The following is a 21,141-nucleotide window of genomic DNA, read 5'->3' on the forward strand; positions in this document are numbered from 1 at the left end:
TCTTTTTAAGATCTTAAAGTGTCAAAAAGAGTTTTATTTTTTAGAATTAGCTTATTTGAAGTATTATTGAACGACAAATAAATTAATTAAGTACTTGTTTGTTATAAATGTATTTCTCGATAAAGAAAAGTTAAAATAAACGTTTTAAATCAAAATATTTTTTCAATTAATACCTTTTTATTACTTAAAATTTAGAACTTTATTTAATTGAATTACATATAATACTTAAGTAATAAGTTAATCTTAAAAATTGACAAAACATTTGAGGAAAAAATGTTCTACTTAAGAACTCAAGGGCGATATAATCGATTTGAATATCAATTAGTCCATATCGATTACACAATTTATTGTTTATGGGTCTCTTTACTAAAGTTGTCAGTGCGGTTGCTATGGCAACTGACAGCGTTTGATTGGGCGCCGTAAACAAATGAATTTCGGCTGGAAGACATCAAACGTGCTCCTAATTTCAATTTAATTATTTCAACAGCCATTTTTTGCGTTTGAATTGTCCAAAAGATGGATTATGTGAGTGATAGTTGCTGTATTGTATGTAAGTATCTCAAATTATAAGTTTAAAAACAAGTTTTATAGAGTTTTCGTGTGACAATATTTTGAGGAAGTCATCGAAAGTTATCGATCTATTGTCAGTCTGTTTAATCAATATTTTAAAATGTCTCGCATCACGCAGCCTGATATTCAAATTAGCTTGCGATATGGATTAAAATTTCCATTTTGTGTGACCTCCGCTCAGACTTCGCGGATTGAGTATGAACCAATTTATGAATTTTGTTTTAGTGAATCTCGTGGTCTAGTACTTGTAAGTAGTGATGAATCAGTCCCAGAATCTCAAGAAGGATGAGCGGAAAAAAGAAGGCGCGCAAACCAAGCAGGTTCCGAAAAAGAGTCCGGAGAAAAATATGTCAGAGATTGATGAGCATATTTTAAAGAGGTTTGAAATTAAAAAGAGGTTGGGCAAAGGTGCTTATGGTATCGTGTGGAAGGCTGTGGACAAGAAGACTAAGGATGTGGTGGCTATAAAGAAGATTTTCGACGCGTTTAGGAACCAGACGGACGCACAGAGGACTTTTAGAGAGATCATCTTTCTCCAGTCTTTTCGGAACCATCCGAATATCGTGAAGCTGCATAGTATACACCGGTAAGTAGAGCTACAGGTCTAGCGGTCTTCACTCAGTCAGTGTCTGAGGTTGGGAGCGGCACGGGATGGTGTTTTTGAGACGTCAAACCGTCGTACCCGACGAAAACTGCCCTAATTGCAAAACAGCAACTTTATAGGAGAGACATTTTTGTGTTTATTTTAAAAAGTAATCACGGTAATGATAATTTTTCGATATGATAGTGTGTATGGACCTCTTATTGACTTGTTAGAACTAAAGTATTGTAATAATTATTTTTATTTTAACTATGGCGAATTATTTTGTATAAAAAATAAGTCGAAAAAATTCGTAGAATTCAAAAATATTGATGCCATTCGATTCTTTGAAGTAATCCTATTATACCCTAGAGTTCCACGAAATCAAAAAGAGCAATTTGTATACAAATAGAGTAAAAAACTAATTTCATTACAACTAACGCCATTGTGGCTCTTTGTTTTCCATACATCGAAAAAATCGAGCGCCAATTATTTCCCTGGAATATGGGGTTGTGGCTTTTTTCCACGGGAGATTTTGTAGGTATGAGATTGTGGCTTTTGCAATAAGTGGAATAGTTATCTAAATAAGTATTGAACTTTTTAATACAATTGTTTTACTGAAAGGTGTATTAAGGAATGTAGTATTTAATAATGAAATAAAAGAAAAAAGCCCTAATGATGATTGGGGCAGTCTTCGTCGGGTACGACGAAACGTCAGCGAGATGTTCAGATTTGATGCTCTGTCACGTCAATATGTCAATATCACCCCTCCCGTGCCGCTTCCATACCTCACAGACTTGAGTTAAGCCATAGACCTAAGTAAGTATAGTTAAAACTTCGTAGCGTAACCTAGTTTCGGTTAATCAGGGGTTAGGTAGTTCAACACTTGGCAACTATGAAGGCGGGAGTCGTTGCCCTTTGCGCTTGTTTTGAATGGCGTCTGAACTGAGTCATGTGGTTTCCTCAATAGTTTGTGTAAACTACTGCAGTTCTTTGGCTTAAAGACAACCAATTACTTTAATTAAAAAGACTAGCTGTCGCGACAGACGTTGTCCTAATGTCTTAAGAAAAGTTAATATGGCCGTTTACTCAATTTCTTCAATTTTCCCCGCTATTTTTTTTACGTAAGAAACTTCTTCTGACAATAATAAACACAACAAAAAAGTACAAGAGATATCATCGGTCCAGCCGTTCACGCGTGATATCGTTACCAAGGAAAATAGGGATTCATTCACAGATTCATAAATTAGGTACCTACATTTTCCATGTAGAGTTTGAGAAAATGCTGCTGAAATGGAACTTGTCTCTATGTTTTTGGTTGGTTTCTGATGAGTCCACGTAACGTAAACGTAATACCCCGTAATAGGTCTTACTCACCGTTAATAATACATTTTGGCAAGATTCGCGCGATCGTGTGCAAGTGCATAGCTACCTAAAGCATGAAAGAAAAACGACTCACAGTCACAGCTTGAGGTAAAAAAAAATAGCATACCACTGCTTCGCCCGCATAGATTTAACGCTGGCATGGATTGTTCATAAGCTCCTTCAACTTCAATCAATAAAATCCGTCAAAAATCGGCGCACCTACAGCTTTTTTGTATTCACATGCAAAAGACTTAAATCAAGCTGCCCGAGGAAGGGTTAAAATTACCTATCTACCCTTAATTTTCTATTGGATTCGCATACCTATAGTGGCAATAAAAAGAGCTTTCCATCGTGCGAACGTACCTCGAGGCAATTCTCACTAGTCATAGGCTTTGTGAAAATGAGCGAGTGTTTTTTTAAGGAAAAAGTAATTTCGCCGTAGCGTAGTTGGCGGAGTAGTAACCTAATAGGGCAAGGCAATATTTTTATTTATTTATTGGTACTGCAAAAGGATTTTCTTCAGGGTCATTGTGATCTTAAGTTACTGCTCCATAATCTCATCAATTTACGTATCTCACCGACAACCGAATTCAAGACTTCTGAATTGGGAGAGAATATCTATATTACGATTCGGGTTACGTAAATTTTAATCATCACAGTTTGTAAATTCAGTGCTTAAGTTATCTTTGACTCTATTATTTGCATTACTGACGGTCTAACCTACTTACTTAAATAAGTAACGATTTTTTTCGTCAAAAGTACAATATCTTCTCCAAGAATGCCCCCTACCGTGCCCTTACCCTTGATCCAATTACCATAACTGCAAGGACTTACTACAGTAATGTGAAAAGTTGGTATTGCAATTTCGTAATAAGGGGCCGTCCATAAATTACGTCATCGATTTTTTCAGATTTTAGACCCCCCCCCCCCTACAATCATCCTAGCGTCATTACTTAATGACCCCCCCCCCCCCTTCTCCCAAAATTGACGTCATTACCAGTTTGACAAAATTAAAACACTTGTAGAATCACCTTTTTTTTTTTAATAGATAGAGTGATTCTTAAGGAAGGTTTATATGTATAATACATGTAAGTACCACGGGCGAAGCCGGGGCGGGCAGCTAGTATTATATGTAATCAGTAGCGGCGGAAGGGGGGGGCGGTGGGGGCGGTTCGCCCCGGGTGCCAAGCATCAGGGGGTGACACAAGTCGCGCAGATTAGTACCTACTCCCTGGCACATCTGCATGGCAAATCTGCGGTCTATGTCATGATACGGGGGGGTGCGGTTGTCTTTGAATCGGTAGGAATCCCCAAAAATCCTGGGGGGGTACCAGGGGGTGCCATAGGACTTGTGACGGGGGGGGGGGGGGGGGGGGTTGATCGCCCCGGGTGCCAACCCATGCTACGCCGCCACTGTATGTAATATTATTGTTAGAGTATTTTATCTGTAATTATTACTGTATTTGTGTACATCTATGTTGCATTATGTATGTTTATTATGAGTTTTTTTTAGTATTGTACGCGCCTTAGCCGCCTCTCACATTTGCAGTCTCACTTACTAGGTGTGCTGGAAGAAATTTCTTTTTAGAAATAATATTTTTGTAGGTGAACAATAAACTATAAATAAATAAATAAGAATGACGTCAATTTCGAAACACCCCCCCCCCCCCTATCTATCATTTACCGTCATCCGCAGACCAACCCCCCCCCCCCCCCCCCCCTATTTTAGAATGACGTAATATATGGACGGCCCCTAAGTAGGTTACCTAGGTTGTCTACATCAATGTCTTTTGTAAATAAGTTTTCATACCAATGTTAACTTTTAAACATTTATCATGTAGAGACTACATGAAAAATTTTGCATTTGGTAAGTAGGTCAAAGAGCGGCCTGCGTCCAGCGCCTTCCTGCTACCTTTATGATGTTGTCGGTCCACCACCTTGTGGGTGGACGTTCCACGCTGCGTTTTCCGGTACGCGGCTTCCACTCCAGAACCCCATCGGCCGTCAGTTCCTCCGTATTATGAGCCCTGCCAATTCATTTCATTATCTACTGTAGCCACACATTTCCTTCGTGAAAAATAAAGAAAAAGCATCTCGAAGGTTTATAAACAACTTTACGGCGCTATCCGAAAGCACTAAGGAAATATTTATTGGTTCTTTCTTTTATCGTCATTACAATTTTTATTGTCCTTTTATTTCGTATTCGATGGGCTTTTATGTTTGAATATTGTTACTACCCCCACTTCTGTAGCGTTACAAATTCTGAGGTCACACACACAACCCGATTTTAGACTTTAAGGCCGAGAACAGACGGTGAAACGCAACTGCAACGAAACTGCAACTGCTAGTTACTTTTGAGTTGCATCTAAGTTTCTGCCATAGCGTCCGTTGAGAGACCACACATGACGCGTTCAGTTTGAAACTTTCAGTTTCAGTTTCATTCATCAGAATGATCAGAAAGTTGCAGTTTCGTTGCAGTTGCGTTTCACCGTCTGTTCTGGGCCTAAGAGTCCATTTACCTTGTGTGTCGTTGTTTGTACAATACGGGTATAAGGGTGGGGGCCGGATGAGGGTCGGATCCATTAGCAGTCTTGTAGAGCGTATTGAATATTCTATTGTTTTAGCTAATAGGGGTATTTATTTTGGATTATTAGTTTACTAGCTGTTGCCCGCGGCTTCACCCGCGTGAAATTCAGTTTGCCACAGATGTTAATCTGGGTTATAAACAATAATACTTTTTTTTTGTAAAATTTCACCAATATCCGTTCAGTAGTTTTTGCGTGAAAGAGTAACAATTAACATCCAGACATCATACAAACTTTCGCATTTATAATATTAGTAGGATAGGATTTTCGATTAGTTTATCAAATAATGGTATAGTTTTTTATGGTTTTCAAAGTTTTCCTAAACCTTATCTTTATTTATTGTTACCCCACCCTTACAGTGACAGTTTAACTTTCCCCCGGGACAAACTTGACCTTCATTGGTTGAGTTTTTGTGGCGGTCAAGCTGTAGATCCTGGCTGCACAGGAGTTGCAGTGGTGGGAACGAGAGGTGGGAATAGTCCCGTACCCCACCCTTACGGGACTAATCCCACCTGTCTTTCCCATCACTGCAACTCCCGTATAGCCAGGATCTACAGCTTGGACTCCAATGAAACCCAAACATTGAAGAAGTAGTCCTGGGGCATAGCTTTGGAACCTGCAATGAATGCAATCGGAATAAATGGAGTTTGAAATATTAAATTATAATATTATTATCGACTTTCCTCCGTTGCAAACTCCATCCTTGTATGACGTGAACAACTGATTCATATTATGATTAATTTGATACTCTTGGCTTTCTTGGCACACTGAAACACGGGATCCTGACCTTCTTCATTACTAGGCCATACATGACATAACGTTTTATGCTGAGTGGGCAAGCAAAATAACAGTTTTACCGGCCCGGTTCGACCAAACTTTTAATCCAAGAATAACTGGTTTAACTGGCACATTGACAGTTACAGAATGGGAAATTGAAACTGACGATTTATTTATATTTACTCTTGTTTGGTCGAATCCACCCTTAATTACGGTTTATTTGCTCTAGGGCTGTCAACAACAGGGACATCTACCTCGGCTTCGAATACATGGAGACGGATCTACACAACGTGATCAAGCGCGGGAATATTCTAAAGGTAATTATTAAAGCTCTCGTTGCTATCCAGCTTCGCTTCATTGAGTTCAAAAAATAATAATAAAACTGAAAGCCAACTAGCCAAATTATTTTAAAGATGGTAGTTGATATAATTAATAGATTCCGCTAAGGTAGTTAGGAGAAATATTAAAAATAATGTAGGTATTCCTATGCCCCAAAGGACGTGCACAAGCGGTACATCATGTACCAAATGCTGAAGGCGACGAAGTACATCCATTCGGGCAACGTCATCCATCGCGACCAGAAGCCTTCCAACGTGCTCATCGACAGCGCTTGCAGGTACTTAGACTTCCAAGGGGTAGAGCTAACAGTTCTAGAGGCAGCCTTGGGTCGAGGGGTAAAATCAAATAGACCGGTTCTTGAAAACAGCGGCGCGGGAGCGGGCAACGAGCGGGCAGCGCACTCCTTCTTTTGCCCACAATAAATCGAGCGTTAGGAATAAATTTGAATCGAAATAAAATTGTCGCCGTGTTGTTCAGACATTTCGTTTGCGAATAAAAACAAATATCTCGACAACACAACCCCGAACACAACACTTCGCTGCTAAAGCGCCGCGCGAGCTGCCCGCTTGTTTTGAGAACGGGTCTGCGTTGCCCGCCCCGCTCCCGCGCCGCCGCCGCTCCCGCCCCGCTGCCCGCTAAACTCGAGGCTGAGGCCTTAAGCAGCCTCAGTCTGCCTAAAAAGAGGCTGCTCATCCTAAGGCTGCTCAAGTAGATTCGAGAATGGCCAGGCCATACAACGGCCATTTATTCCACTGCGCAGCCACGGCCACCTTTCAATCTGTTTTATTTCAATCTTTTCTTCAGAGTGAAGCTTGCAGACTTCGGTCTCGCCCGATCAGTATCCAGTATGTACTCTGGCGGGGAAGAAGGAGCGGACCCTTGCCTAACGGACTACGTCGCAACTCGCTGGTACCGCGCGCCCGAGATACTCATCGCTAGCAAGAAGTAAGTCTGGTAGTGGAGCTACTGACTGACGTTGGTAGGCTGAATTAGGCTTTGGTCTAGCAGCTCTAGCATAATCAGTGTCTAGCATGATCCTTGCTTCATAGACTCATCGCTATCAAGAAGTAAGTCTGGAAGTAGAGCTACTGTCTGACGCTGGTAGGCTGGAGACTGGTCTAGCAGCTCTAGCATGATCCAGTGTCTAGCATGATCCTTGCCTCATAGACTCATCGCTAGCAAGAAGTAAGTCTGGTAGTGGAGCTACTGACTGACGCTGGTAGGCTGAATTAGGCTTTGGTCTAGCAGCTCTAGCATAATCACTGTCTAGCATGATCCTTCCTTCATAGGTTCATAGCTAGCAAAAAGTAAGTCTGGTAGTGGAGCTACTGACTGACGCTGGTAGGCTGGAGACTGGTCTAGCAGCTCTAGCATGATCCAGTGTCTAGCATGATCCTTGCCTCATAGACTCATCGCTAACAAGAAGTAAGCCTGGAAGTAGAGCTACTGTCTGACGCTGGTAGACTGAAGACTTTAGCTGTAGGCTGAAGACTTTGTACTCGCCTGATCAGTATCCAGCATGTATTCCGGCGGAGAGGAAGGCGCGGACCCTTGCCTCACGGACTACGTGGAAACTAGCTGGTACCGCGCGCCTGAGATACACATCGCTAGCAAGAAGTAAGTCTAGGATCTACTACGTGAACAATGACGGTTTTAAGAATTGCAGATCTAAGCACATAAATAATTCAGTTCCTGAGGTACCTATGGGAGAGGCACCGGATTGTGTTTTGTGACGTTAAACGTCATCAAGTGTTCAGATGTGATTTATCTCTCTCTCCGAGTAACAGGCTGTTTACTATTGCAGACACAGCAGAATGAGTCGTAATAACTATAGCATTTAATTCTAAATCTACTACTGCACGTCATGATCAGGATATCCTATAAAATAATTTTAATTTAGTCATTAAAATCTAACTTTGTAGAATGGAGCGTCATATTTTGTTCCTTTTCTAGAAAAAATCTACTAGAACAGCCTGTTCTCTGGTGAACATCTACTAAAGCCCGGTCTGTGAGCACGTAGAATTTTGTCCGATGACCCCAAGCTACCCATCCTTATCGCTCGCTCGTATTTATGTTGCTATCGCGCTCGCACACTCACTGCGGGTGCCAGTCGCACAGTCGCGACAGCAATTACGCGCGAGCGATAATGATGGGTAGTTAGGGGTCATTGGACAAAAAAACGTGCTCACGGACCGGGCTTTAGAACAACCTGTTCTCTGGTAAAAATCTTCTAGAACAGTAGTTACTCATCAGTCTCACCACGTCTCGTATTATCTCCAGCTACACCAAGGGCATAGACATGTGGTCGCTGGGCTGTATCCTCGGCGAGATGCTGACGGGCAAGCCCTTGTTCCCGGGGACCTCCACCGTCAACCAGGTCGAGAGGATCATGGCTGCGCTGCCCAAACCCTCTGCAGAAGGTCAGTGTGTAGAAATCTTAAAATACTAACTACCAATGCTATATTTTTCTTAAATGTTTTCAGCTAGTGTACCCTGGTGACAATACAACGCTTTAGCTTGCTATATTGTTGGATAATGCCTATAAACTATTCAGTACTTTATTCAGTATTGAATGAATATCGACAAACTACCGTGAAACTGCTAGATATGTACCGGTAGCGTTTAAAAACCGGGAATAGTTTTATTTACTATGCCGGTATTGCCAGTAAATGATTAATCTTCCCGTTGATTTAAAAGGCGACAAAGTAAAGGACAAAATTGTGATAATGTAAACACGAGCCTCCTCATTCCGTGCCAATTAAGGAGTGTAGGCCAAATCCTCCATTTGCCTCTTATAAATAAGAAAGTGTTGTGCTCGTGATCCTGTACAACATTTCCATACTAAAAGTCAATGAGGGCTATCGTTTTTATACTTAACAGTTGGCACCCCTGGCGATTGACAGGACCTTACTCTACAGTGGCGCCATCTTGATGAGTGCAAATGCGATAGTCCTCCTACCACTTTCGCGCTCACCAGTTGGTGCCACTGTCTTCGCTACTAGCAAGTGACAGGACCTTACTCTACAGTGGCGCAAACTGGTGAGCGCTAAAACGATAGCCCTCATTGAAACTGGTATCTTTTATCAGTGACAGGATTCATGCCTTGAATTTTGACGCTTGCAGACATATCAGCCGTATGCAGCGGCTACGGTTCCTCGCTCATCCGTGAACAGGCCGCTTGCGGAGGCGCAGCGGGGGCTGCGCTGAGCGCTCTGTTAGCGTGCGCACCCAGGGATGCCGCAGACCTGGTGCAAAGGCTGCTGGTGTTCAACCCTGCGAGGCGGTTAAGTGCTGAGAGGGCGCTGGATCATGATTATGTTGCCAAGTAAGTGGTGTAGAAATAGAAACGTGGTAGGGGTTCTTTTCCAGATCATCATACTGAAGGCAGACTTGAATAACCTTGACAAGATAACTATAGCTGCTTATTATTATTATCTTATGGTTCTGATGCAGGCGACTATCCGCCACAGGAACAATCAAGTAGGGGTGCTTTTTGCCAGACCAGCTTGCTGTGAAGACAGACTTTATAGACCAGTTTGCATTATGTACAGGGAAAAATAGCCGTGAGTAAGTTTATCTCTGTAGCAGGTAGGGAGATTGACCATTTGTGACCAAGTTATACCGGTGTTCTCGTTCTTTCTCCGCTGATGACGTGCGAACCCTAGGAAGCTGCTGACTTGATGCAGACTCTTGGTGTTCTTCCCTACACGAAGGTAAGAGGAAACGAAGGAAAGAGTGCACCAACTGTGTACCACAAGACATGAGAAGTGAGAACATGACAGTCACTGTAATCGGACTCATTGTTTAATATTTTTTCCTTCATAGCATAAAAAATACCTCTAAAACAGACTTTTCTCATCGCAAAGGTTCCACCGCGAACGCGACGAGCCAACGCTGCCTTCCGACGTCCTCCTGCCTCTAAGGGACGACAAACAGATGTCAGTGGACGACTACAGGAACAAACTATACAGCATCATGGCGAAGGGGTCGCATACTCACACCAATGGACACGTGAAGAAGGCTCAGCCCAGGTATGTATCGACTGCCTCAGGTGGGACAAACTTGACCTTCACTGGTTGGGTTTTATTGGCGGTCAAGCTGTAGATCCTGGCTACACAGGAGTTGCAGCGGTGGGATCGAGAGGTGGGAATTGTCCCGTTACTCCTGAAAGGAGGTTTGGTGTCCAATGAAACCAACTAGCGAAAGTAGTTTTGGACCTTTCTGTAAGCATTTTTCTGATAATATACAAATAAGGTGAATATACTCTCAGGAATTCCTTCTACCTTCTAGCTGTTCCCCTGCTTCTCTGCAACGCCGTACTTTACCTGGCCCAGATTCAAAATACCTACTCTATCTTTAAAATTACTTAGCTGATATTTTTTATGTGAAAAGACCAAAAAAATAAATTATTTATCCTCCACAGTGCCAAAAACCACACTCTTCCCACTACAACTAAGATCAGCAAATCGTTCAACGACCCAGAGATATCCCGGTCTTCTAAGCCCAAGCATGTCAGCGCTTCCGCCGACCAAAAAAATCGAGTCAAATCCAGGCCCATAGAACGGCCTCTGAAGGAGTACAGATCAGACCAGACCATTTCCAAGCCCATGCGAGCTACGAGAACTTACGACAGCCACTGGATGGAAAATTCCAACTGCCACGGGGACTATTTCCAGCCAGTGACGAGACAAAGTCCTTCGGAGACCGGCTTCATGAGTGGTAAGAAACCTTCCGTACAGCATAGAAGGAATTCGACCTCTTTTTCGACGATCACTATAGGGGGGGATGCGGACTACAACCATTTTGTGGGGAGGAACCAGAGGCATGGGGTGATTACTGCAAGTGCCTTAATGGATTTGAGGACCAGTATCCGATGAATTTAAAGACTCGACTCCGAATCTCGGTTTTTTATGCGTAGAGCTTTGGTGACACTTTTTCAAATATTTTTAGGCAAAGGCATAATGTGGATTCATCTCAGAATAGATAGATCGTTTCATCCACGAAGACGCGCCCCACCATTCTTCCGCTAATGTTTGAGTGTTATCGGTACACACTAAATTATCCATTACGCACACTACAATAATGACGCTGGGATTGCTCGCATCAAACTTTCCGCAAACCCGCGCTTCCCTCGACCAAAAATTGGTGGGGCGCGTTTTCGTGGATGAAACGATCTTTAACTGTTATTGTTCCCTTTTTGACTTTTCAGAGAGAATAGTCAATGTTTTTTGAATTTTTGAAAAAGTGTTATGAATGTTCAGCAACGCAGTTGTACGCTTTGTAATTATTATTAGTTTTTATTGGAGACAACCTCTTTATTATGGCAGAGAGTGATTATTATTGTTTCTTAAAAAATAAGACGACTTATTCAAGTTCTCAAATACCTATTTGAAGCTATTATTTTCATAAAATATAATGAACATTGATGTTATTTTTTTTTGTCTAACTGACTCTACAGCTGTGTTATGATTCTAGTCATTACCAATAATTATTATTTTCAAAATTTAGAGAAATTAAATAATCCGTCCATTAGATTTTATGATAAAATTTTAAAGTAAAAATAACGACACGCAATTTTGGTATTTTATTAGATTTAAAATTTCACGTAGGAATAAAATTTATAGTAAAGTAATAAACAATTTATCAATACGATGTATCTACTGATATAATTCTTAAGAATTATACATTTAAAAATAGTTGTCGTGACTGTCTGAATATTGCACAAAGAGTGATTTTAAAAGTTATACAATAATAAGATATAATATGTAAAATTTTATGTTTATTAAATAATAAAATACACTGCCATAACAGTATTATACAAATGACTCCATACCATAGTTATACACATAGTTGTGCATATTCATAAAATTATATCTAGCAATTTTATAATATCCTAAATACAGAAATAGATAAACTGTTACAAATATTTTACAGTCCAGCGATACTATTTTACAATTTTGCTGTTTATTTTACAGTTGCGCTATTTTATTTTACAGTTACGCTATTTTATGCGAAGTTAAAAAGTGAGAAAAATTGTAGATCGTTTCTAAAATATCATATTCATACCAAATAATATGATTTGCTCATAAAACTGTAGGTAATATTTACAAGATTTTAGATTGTACAGTAATAGGTTTAAAATTAATATAAATACCACGTTTTCCGTAAAATTTGTTTGATGACGTAAAGTATTAGAGGTATAAAGTAAAATTGAGAATTGTAATGTATTTACACAATGAAATTCAAACCAAAAGTTGTTCAACAATCATCAGATCATTTAATGTAGCAATTTTTTTAAACTGGGACGCTAACATGACGATTCCTATTTATAAATCTAGACTGCTCCCGTTAAAGTAACAGAAATGAGCTGAAAATGTCACTATAAGATTTTGTTACTTTGTCTTTTTGTTACTTGACTTGTGTAAAACTGGATCATACTAAATGTGTGAGATATTTCTACTCCAATTTTGTTCTAGTGTTGTAGAGCGAGAGACAAAGTTGTTTTTTTTCCTAGTTCCTTCTGTAAAAAATATATCTGACAATGGTATCCCTTAGAATATTACCTATACCTAATTAAGAACATAAGGTGACTTGACTCGCTGGCTTAGGTCTTGTGTAAACACTTGCGCAGACGAGGCACTTTTCTACAGAGGACACTACTTTTTATACGGCGTATCGCTATAGGTCGCAGCGAGAGTTGAGATTGAGGTGTATACGGCACTCACATTATAACACGGCGTAAAATTTGCATACAGGAACGCACACAAAACATTAAATATCCTGAATATTCAAATGTCGAATACTAACAGGAATGGCGAACCTTTATGTATCAACGTGCCACTTTAAAAAATAAATGTTTGGTGTAGTCATAGACGTGCCATTAAATAACATCTAATGCTATCAATGAGGGGTACGCTACTGACGAGTGGCGGGACCTTACTCTACAATGGCATTAGACGAGGGTAAATACGATAGCCCTTATTCAAAACAAATAAATTACTGTTTAAGGCTTGGTATTTCTGCTAAAGTAGGTATTTCGCGCTGTCAAAATCTGCGCGCGCAATTCTTCGCCGAAGACAGCGCGCCAAAGAGCTCCCGCCACAATTTCCAGCTACACAGTATAGAAAAATACGCAGTTGGTTAGGTTAGGTTGACTTCCTTCCCTTCAAGCGTCACACTCACAACACTTTCTAATACAAATCATATCCAAGTGATACAAATGAAAACACCTTTCAGACTTTTTGGGAATAGGTATATTCTAAAATCGAATAAATATAAAATATAACTGCAGAACTAAACACGGTTCAAAGTGGCCGTGGCGTCGCCCGATCTTCTAGAAGTTCTGCGCCGGCTTAAAGAATTTCAAGATTACGTCACCCGACCTATCGGTAGGCCCTTGGGAGCTTGAGCGATTGGAAAAACATTTTATGATAAGTTATTCTTAGTAGCGATTATTTAGAGCTTGGATAATAAATTATAGTTGTTGCAATTCACGAAGCTTTGCATGTGGTTAATAACATTAATCAGTAAACGCATCAATTTTGTTCCGTCTCTTTGTTTATTAATAAATAAAAATATCATACTAAAATTGCAGAAACATATTTGTTTGTATTGGTCTGGGTGTTTTCTATCTATAATATGTATGACGTATGTACGGGGTTCTGTATCGAAAATTACTATGAGCATCACACGCGGTTACCTGCATACCTCTGTGCACTTATGGGAGTTCAAGCAGAGGTCCCTAGAGTTTGACTTTGAGCTTTGTTTATAGTCATTACGAAGCAGACTGATGGGAAACTGCACTGTCTTGAATTCGAAAGGGAAATTTGACGGTGTTAGGGGAATTCTAGGAATAAATACAGTCTCCTCATTGAGATTGAGACATTTCAATTTGAGATTTCACTTGACATTAAACACAATCTGACATGGAGTTTTCAAACACCAAACAATAAAAAGTAATTAAATCAAAGGCACTAACTAGTGTTATATCAACTTCGAAGAAAATGACTGCCAAAATTACTTTCTACCCGTTCCACACGTCTTTCATGAATTATATTAAGGAATTGTTAAGCTAAATTTCAAGTAGATTGAACCAAGGCATCACTTTGTCCCATACAAACTTTGCCCCCTTTTTTCACCCCCTTCATTTCATGACCCCATTTCGGAAAATCTTTTCTTATGAGATGCCTACGTCATACAAAGAACACACCTTCCATCATTTAGGTCTCTAAGATATCCGTCAGTCATTTAGGACAAAGCATTTTTATTAGTTGTCCCATACTCTATCGTTCCAGGTATGTCATTGACAGGAGGACGCTACTATCTTAATGGGTTATTCATTAGTCCCAACTTTATGCCACTTGACATTTCAGAATCGTTTGACTTTAGATACCTAAGCGATTTGATATTCGGAGTCTTTTAATGAAATCAAGTTCTGAAATAACTTGAGGTGTTGTACCCGATCAAGCTTTTCAATGCAGGACAGTTAAATAGTTTTATTATGAAATTCTTCTCTAAGTCTTAATTTGTCAGAGTAGGTAAAGGCTCCATGAGAGCAAAATTGAGCTATATAATAGTTTTTAATTTTTTTCTTGAAATATTTCAGAAATCAGAAATCAGAAATCAGAAATATTTATTTGCTTTTACATGGTTTTACAAGATATTATTATTACAATTGGCATGTCCACATGTAATTTGACGCCTTGTAATCTCTCATTAATATAGGTCCACACAAATAAAGAATGTTAGACTTCGACTTTAATAATTATGCTCTTACATAATTATAAATAAACTAGCTTTCCGCCCGCCGCTTCGCCCACGTGGAATTTTTCGGTATTAATATAACCTATTACACTCAGATATAATGTGGCTTTCTATTGGTGAAAGATTTTTTAAAATCGGTTCAGCAGATCCCGAGATTACTCCTTACAATTTAACAAATACACAAACACACAAACTTTACCTATTTATAAATTAGATAAAGATAGGTAATTTGAAACCCTATTTTGTTTTGTTCTTTTTTTTATTTTAAATATTTCACAATCCAAACTAATATTTACTGTAAGTAAATGCTAAATAGTAAATATTAGTTTGGAAAATATCCTATCCTACTTATAATATTATAAAGGCGAAAGTTTGGATGTCATGATGTCTGGATGTCTGGATGTTTGTTACTCTTTCACGCAAAAACTGCTAAACGGATTTTGTTGAAACTTTACAGTATTATAGTTTATAACCCAGATTAACATATTATAGGCTAACTTATGACGATATGTGACAAATAAATTTCAATAAATAAATAAGACGTGTCTAAAAAGCGCCATCTACCTATCGTCATTGGTTAAAATCTACAGCGCTGGACAAACTACTGTATGACGTGCGTAAATATTCATTCGGGGGAAGCCGTGAAACGCAATCTATCAACATGATATCTAACGTGGGTGAAACGAGGTCCACGCGAACGAAGTCGCGGGCGGCCGCTAGTTTATAATAGGTAGCTTTCCCTCCGCAACCTTATTGGTATTCCATGTATGTGTCTTTTAACTGATTTCTGTTAAACATTTCATGTAAAATTTGTCCAGTTATAACTCAATTTACATCTGCATCTGTAAACAAGGGTTCATGTTCTCCAGCCCAGATGCCGAGTAAACAGAATCGTCTTTCAATGACGTGCAGCTGCCCTTATATTTGACCCACTGACCTAATTTTTTATTATTTATTTGTATCAGTGTGCTCTTCTAAAGAGTGTAAGACGATTGTATGTAGGTATAGCCCGACCAGGAACATAAAAACCCTCGCCATGTTGCGGAAAAATAATGGTACTAATTTCTTTTAATGGCAACAGTAACTGAAAACTTCATTGACATGTCACCTTGCATGTCAGTCTATTGCTGTCAAAGTATAAACAAACTTTATTTTAAATGTGGGCAATTAATTTTGTGAATTAAATTGCTAAAATCTTTTTATAGTCGTGAAAGAAAAGTGGTTCACAATGTGTTAAAGTATTTGTCGAAGAGAAATACTAAGGGTTCGGACAATATTTTCATTGAATAATGTTTCCGACAAAGGTTGTCAAATTGACTGACATGTTTATCGTATAGTACAGTCCACTATGAAAATTAGCTGTGGTTTGTTTCAACTACCTATTTTAAAATTTTTTGTCACTTTCTATTTCAAATTGGGAAAGAAGTACCGAGTTTGAAGCGTTCATGAGCAGACATTGCAGTTGAATATTCAAGTTCTGAATTTGATTATTGATGAATAATAAAATAAATCCTACTAGCTCGATTGATGGTTTCATTTAATTTATTTAAACCAGGTTACCTATAATAATATTTTTTCGTTAATTTATGAAAATATCAAATTAGCCCGTAATCCTGAATCCTGATACATAAAGTTAGCCTAATAATTTAACCCGGCGCCAATGACGTGAAAATAATTGCAAAGACGATGACCCCGGGTCATATTGACCCACATTTCATCGATCATTTTTCAGGAAATTGTACAAGTAATCTTAATTTTAATTAATATAGGGTTCTTTACTGAGCTAATAAAACAAAAATAAAACGAATACATGAAACGAATATTTTTTTTACGACTTTTTAAACAAAACATGAAAAAATCATGTAAAGAAACACATTTGAGTCTATATTTTTTGTTTTTGGTAAAGATTTTTAGTATTAATAGGAATCAACAATGTTATATAGTAAAAAAGAGATAAAATCAACTTTTTATATGCAGATACAATGAGATCAGTCTTCTACTTCATCATTCAGAGCCATGGAACTGCTGCAACTGGTGCAGTATGTAATCAAATGGTCTGGGCATGTTAATGTGGCATGACGCACTTGCCGGCGTCGTACTAATGCAAGTTCGAGATTATCCGAAGACTGAGTCCCCATTTCTTGCGTCTTTTTCACATTCGTGGCCATTTCTAAGTTCTGGCTATTACAGCCTGAAATTCTTCAATCTCGGAATCCGACTCTTCCAGTAACGCTACATTCTTGCTGGGTCATTTAACAAAGACATTTTGACTAAAACTTAAAAAAGAACGACATAAGCTAGCACTAAACACAAAATAAGCGAATAAAAGTAAGTCACAAAATCACCGCGCCACCGATGACGCCGGGTCATAATGACCCGTTTTAATTTGAAGCCTGTGTATCTCGCTACGCAAGCGGAGTCACAATACGTTAACTAACGGATTGGATTTAGGGAGGTTCTAACTCCAGCTATACGAACGCTTGAACCACAAAATGGACGCAAAAAACAATTATGAACGTTTGAAAATGCCTCGGGTCAATATGACCCAGCGTCATTGACGCCGGGTTAACACAGGTACGACTGTACTCAGTGTTGCACTATCAAATGCAATTGACGCGCCTCTATGCCAGGGTTTTTATGTTCCTGGTCAGGCTATACTATTAAAATGTAATTTTAACTCATTGGTTTTGTCTCATATTTGAGGAATGTACTATGTATCATGAGTAGAGTCTTCGTTTAAAAGGATGCAAACGATTTAAATTTCAATAGGTAGACAAAATTGATAATTCTTAATTATCAAAAATTCTAGCTTTCTCCAGTAACACTGATATTATTATACTGTGACTCATCAAAGTCATCATTGTCAAAAATATTGACAAATCGCGAACTGTCACGGCCAAAAAACTGACACGCGTCCGTCCTCCGTAAGTGCCACCGCGCGACTGATTGAGATTGTCCAAGCCGTCATGGACGATTTTTTCCACATTTTTTAACATAGTAACTGAATAAGACGCAATATAAAAATTTCATCCGTTAAAAGCCCTCAAATTATTGCTGAACTTTAGTTTAGTAAAAGATTTAGAATCTCAAATCGCTTATTTTAAAAATAAAACCATAAATAGAAAACGAACAGAGGTAACTTTGGGAATTTATTCTATCGAGTCAACTTCATCAAATCGTGTTTCCATCCGTTAATAGCCCTAGAAAATATCCTCAACTATGCCCAATAAAAATCTTAGCCTTTAATTTTACTGTTTAGTACCTCAAAAATGATAAATGAAAACCTCATTTTCGCCATTTTCTCTGCTACCCGGCCTTAATTTTGATTGGTGGCGTGCCATAAATATTGTGGCGCGTGCCATCCATCAATGGCTCGCATGCCATTGGTTCGCCATCCCTGCGCTATAGCTACCTAGCACTTGCTAATTATGCATGACGTCAGCGCGGTGACATCTTTGCTTGTGTTTGTCGCCTCAACTCTCGCTGCGCGACCTATAATTTTGGTCCTCTGTGGGCATTATTTGATAAAGTATATTTGTTGGATAAAAAGGGACCTCCTGGATAGTCTATCGCCTGCGCAGGTCTAAAGCGAGTAGAACGCTGTGCCTTAAAGGTAGCCCCGTACAGGGGCAATGTTTTGACACTTTTGTATGTATTTACAGAACTCAAATAAATGGTTGTACTTAATGCTGTGTTTTATATTCTTTTCTGCATCCCATTTCAGTCAGGATAGGTAGGTATATTACACCCTTCAGTGATTTTGGAACGTGGTCATAGACCTACACATCGTCAATGCTTATCCTACTAATATTATAAATGCGAAAGTTTGGATGTCTGGATAAAACTACTGAACGGATTTTGATGAAACTTTACGGTATTATTCTATAATTATGACGATCTAAATTTCTCGCGGGTGAAGCCGCTGGCAAAAGCTAGTCTTCGATAATTACACTACACCACAACGCAACACACTATTCAGTTAGCTTAGGTATTGTTGGAATAAACTCTGGAACTAGGACCTACTTATCCATAGAGGAATTATTAGAAAGAAAGAAAGAAAGAAAGAAAGAAAAAAACATTTATTTGGTACCAAAAAATTAAACAATAAGTACAATCAACTTAAAAAGCAAAATACATTGTACCAAATTGGTCTCTGCTCAGTATGAGGTCATAACGTACTGAAGAGCACGTTACGGCCACTGGTATTCTGCAGAAACCATGAAAGAGGGGTGCGTGGCCCATAGCGAACGTTACAACTTACTACAAAATTTGACAAATAGAAGAAAATAAGTAAGTGTGCATTAATTTGTGCTATTGAGCACCTTATAATTATGATGATAATCTAAGATGATGCAATAAAGGTTTATGACTTAATAAATATGAATATATGTTAAGGTATTCAAAATAAGTTTGAGAGAGAAAAGATAATATGAATAATAATATGTATTGAGTGTAATATCATTTACTTTTAATGTTGGTATGTGCAGTTTATACATTTAGGCAGGTAGGTAGGTACTTTAAATATTCTTTTGGATAGATAGCAGATGTAGCTTGAATTTGACTTTGAAGGCTCTGACTGTGACACAGTTACGTATTGGTGGAGGAATGTTGTTCCAACATTTTGTTGCCAAGTACCTGAAGCTGCCACGAAAAGCGGCGGTTTTGTAAGGAGGACATATCAATCGATCTGTAATGCGTGATTGGCGTTGCGTGAATTTTAATTTGTTGAACAGGTAGGGAGGACTCTCGTAATTTACTACTCCAAAGAGGAGGCTCGCGAAATGCTTCACTCGCCGTGACTCCATGTTAAGGAGGTCACTTCTATTTAAATATGGGGTCACGTGTGCTCTGCGAGGAATGGAGAAACAGTATCTAGCACACGAATTCTGGACACGTTGAATCAACTTCTTAGTACGACCAAGCAGGCAACCACCAATTACTGTGTCCGCGTAATTTAATTTTGATAAAATCAGAGTCTCACATAGCCGAACTCTCAATCCCTCACTCAAAAACTGTCTAACCTGATATAAGACCTTTAGCCTATAATAGCATTGTTTTACTGTATTGAGTACATGTGATTCGAAATGTAAATTACCATCTATCTGCACACCTAAATTTCGGGCCTCACACACTTGTTCAATTTTGCTATTTTGTAATTCAATTTTAGGATTGTAAGATTCTATTATTTTAATTTGTGTTTTTGTACCTACAATAATAAATTTAGTCTTAGCCGGGTTCAAAACAAGACCATTTGAATCTGACCAACTGGCAATTCGTTCCAAGTCATTATTAATGCGGTTTATGGATGAATTTGTTTCAGCGGGCTTAAATGTTAAATAGATTTGCATATCATCAGCAAACAGGTGATGTTCACAGTCTACAACACAATTTGGCAAATCGGCAGTATAAAGAATAAAGAGTATCGGTCCCAGGATAGAACCTTATAAATAACTTGAAAACCATTTTAGTGTTAAATTATCGAAACCGTAGTAGATGAGTTTAGCCAAAAGTAGAGATGTATTGATAGTGTCAAATGCGCGAGAGTAATCCAGCAAGACTAACACCGCGCCCTCCCCCACATCTCGCCCTGCCAGTAAATCGTCTATTACATCCAAGAGTGCTGTTGCTGTACTTCTTCCCCTCCTAAAACCAGACTGCTTCTGAGGTAGAATATTATTGTTAGAAAGGTATTCTGTTATTTGCTGACACACTACTTTTTCTACTATTTTGGACATAAAGGGCAAAATGCTAATCGGTCTTAAGTCCTTAAATTCGGTGGGATGGCTAGTCTTAGGGATTGGTTTTATTATAGACTCTTTCCATATTTCAGGAAAAATACCAGTGCTGATCGACATGTTCACGATAGCAGTGATAACACTAAGTGACTGCGGAAGTGTCAACAGAACCATATTCAAAGAAATTCCATCTATGCCTTGGGCATTGGTTGTGATATTCCTAATAATTTTAAATATAGTTGTTTCATCGACAGGTTTCAAACTAAACTTGCTATGACCAAAGCGATTAAAACAGAAGTACGTTAGTTGTGAGATGCTAATATTATCTTGATGGCTAGGGAGTGCGAGGAAATGTTTGTTAATGTCATCGGGATTATTCATATTATCTGGTAAGTCTGTATTTTTTTTATTGAAGTCAACAATATTT

General features: G+C 38.8%; 2 protein-coding genes across 2 annotated transcripts in view; both read left to right on the forward strand.

Annotated features, from left to right (window-relative positions):
- The window catches only part of LOC135082845 (uncharacterized), a 93,731-nt gene extending 75,065 nt beyond the window's left edge, over positions 1-18,666 (forward strand). The window contains exon 5 of the transcript XR_010259496.1: positions 15,982-18,666. The gene's annotated coding sequence lies outside the window, so the exon portion shown is untranslated. The remainder of the gene's footprint in view (positions 1-15,981) is intronic.
- Positions 428-11,621, forward strand: LOC135082758 (mitogen-activated protein kinase 15). The gene is made up of 9 exons (XM_063977524.1): positions 428-550; positions 796-1,156; positions 6,107-6,194; positions 6,375-6,493; positions 7,021-7,161; positions 8,497-8,636; positions 9,340-9,541; positions 10,083-10,247; positions 10,640-11,621. The coding sequence occupies exons 2-9, from the start codon at positions 828-830 to the stop codon at positions 11,091-11,093; spliced, it is 1,638 nt and encodes a 545-aa protein (XP_063833594.1). The 5' UTR covers positions 428-550; positions 796-827; the 3' UTR covers positions 11,094-11,621.
- Positions 18,667-21,141: the final 2,475 nt, after the last annotated feature.

Source organism: Ostrinia nubilalis, chromosome 22 (genome assembly GCF_963855985.1).
Source record: "Ostrinia nubilalis chromosome 22, ilOstNubi1.1, whole genome shotgun sequence".
In the NCBI taxonomy this organism is placed as follows: domain Eukaryota; kingdom Metazoa; phylum Arthropoda; class Insecta; order Lepidoptera; family Crambidae; genus Ostrinia; species Ostrinia nubilalis.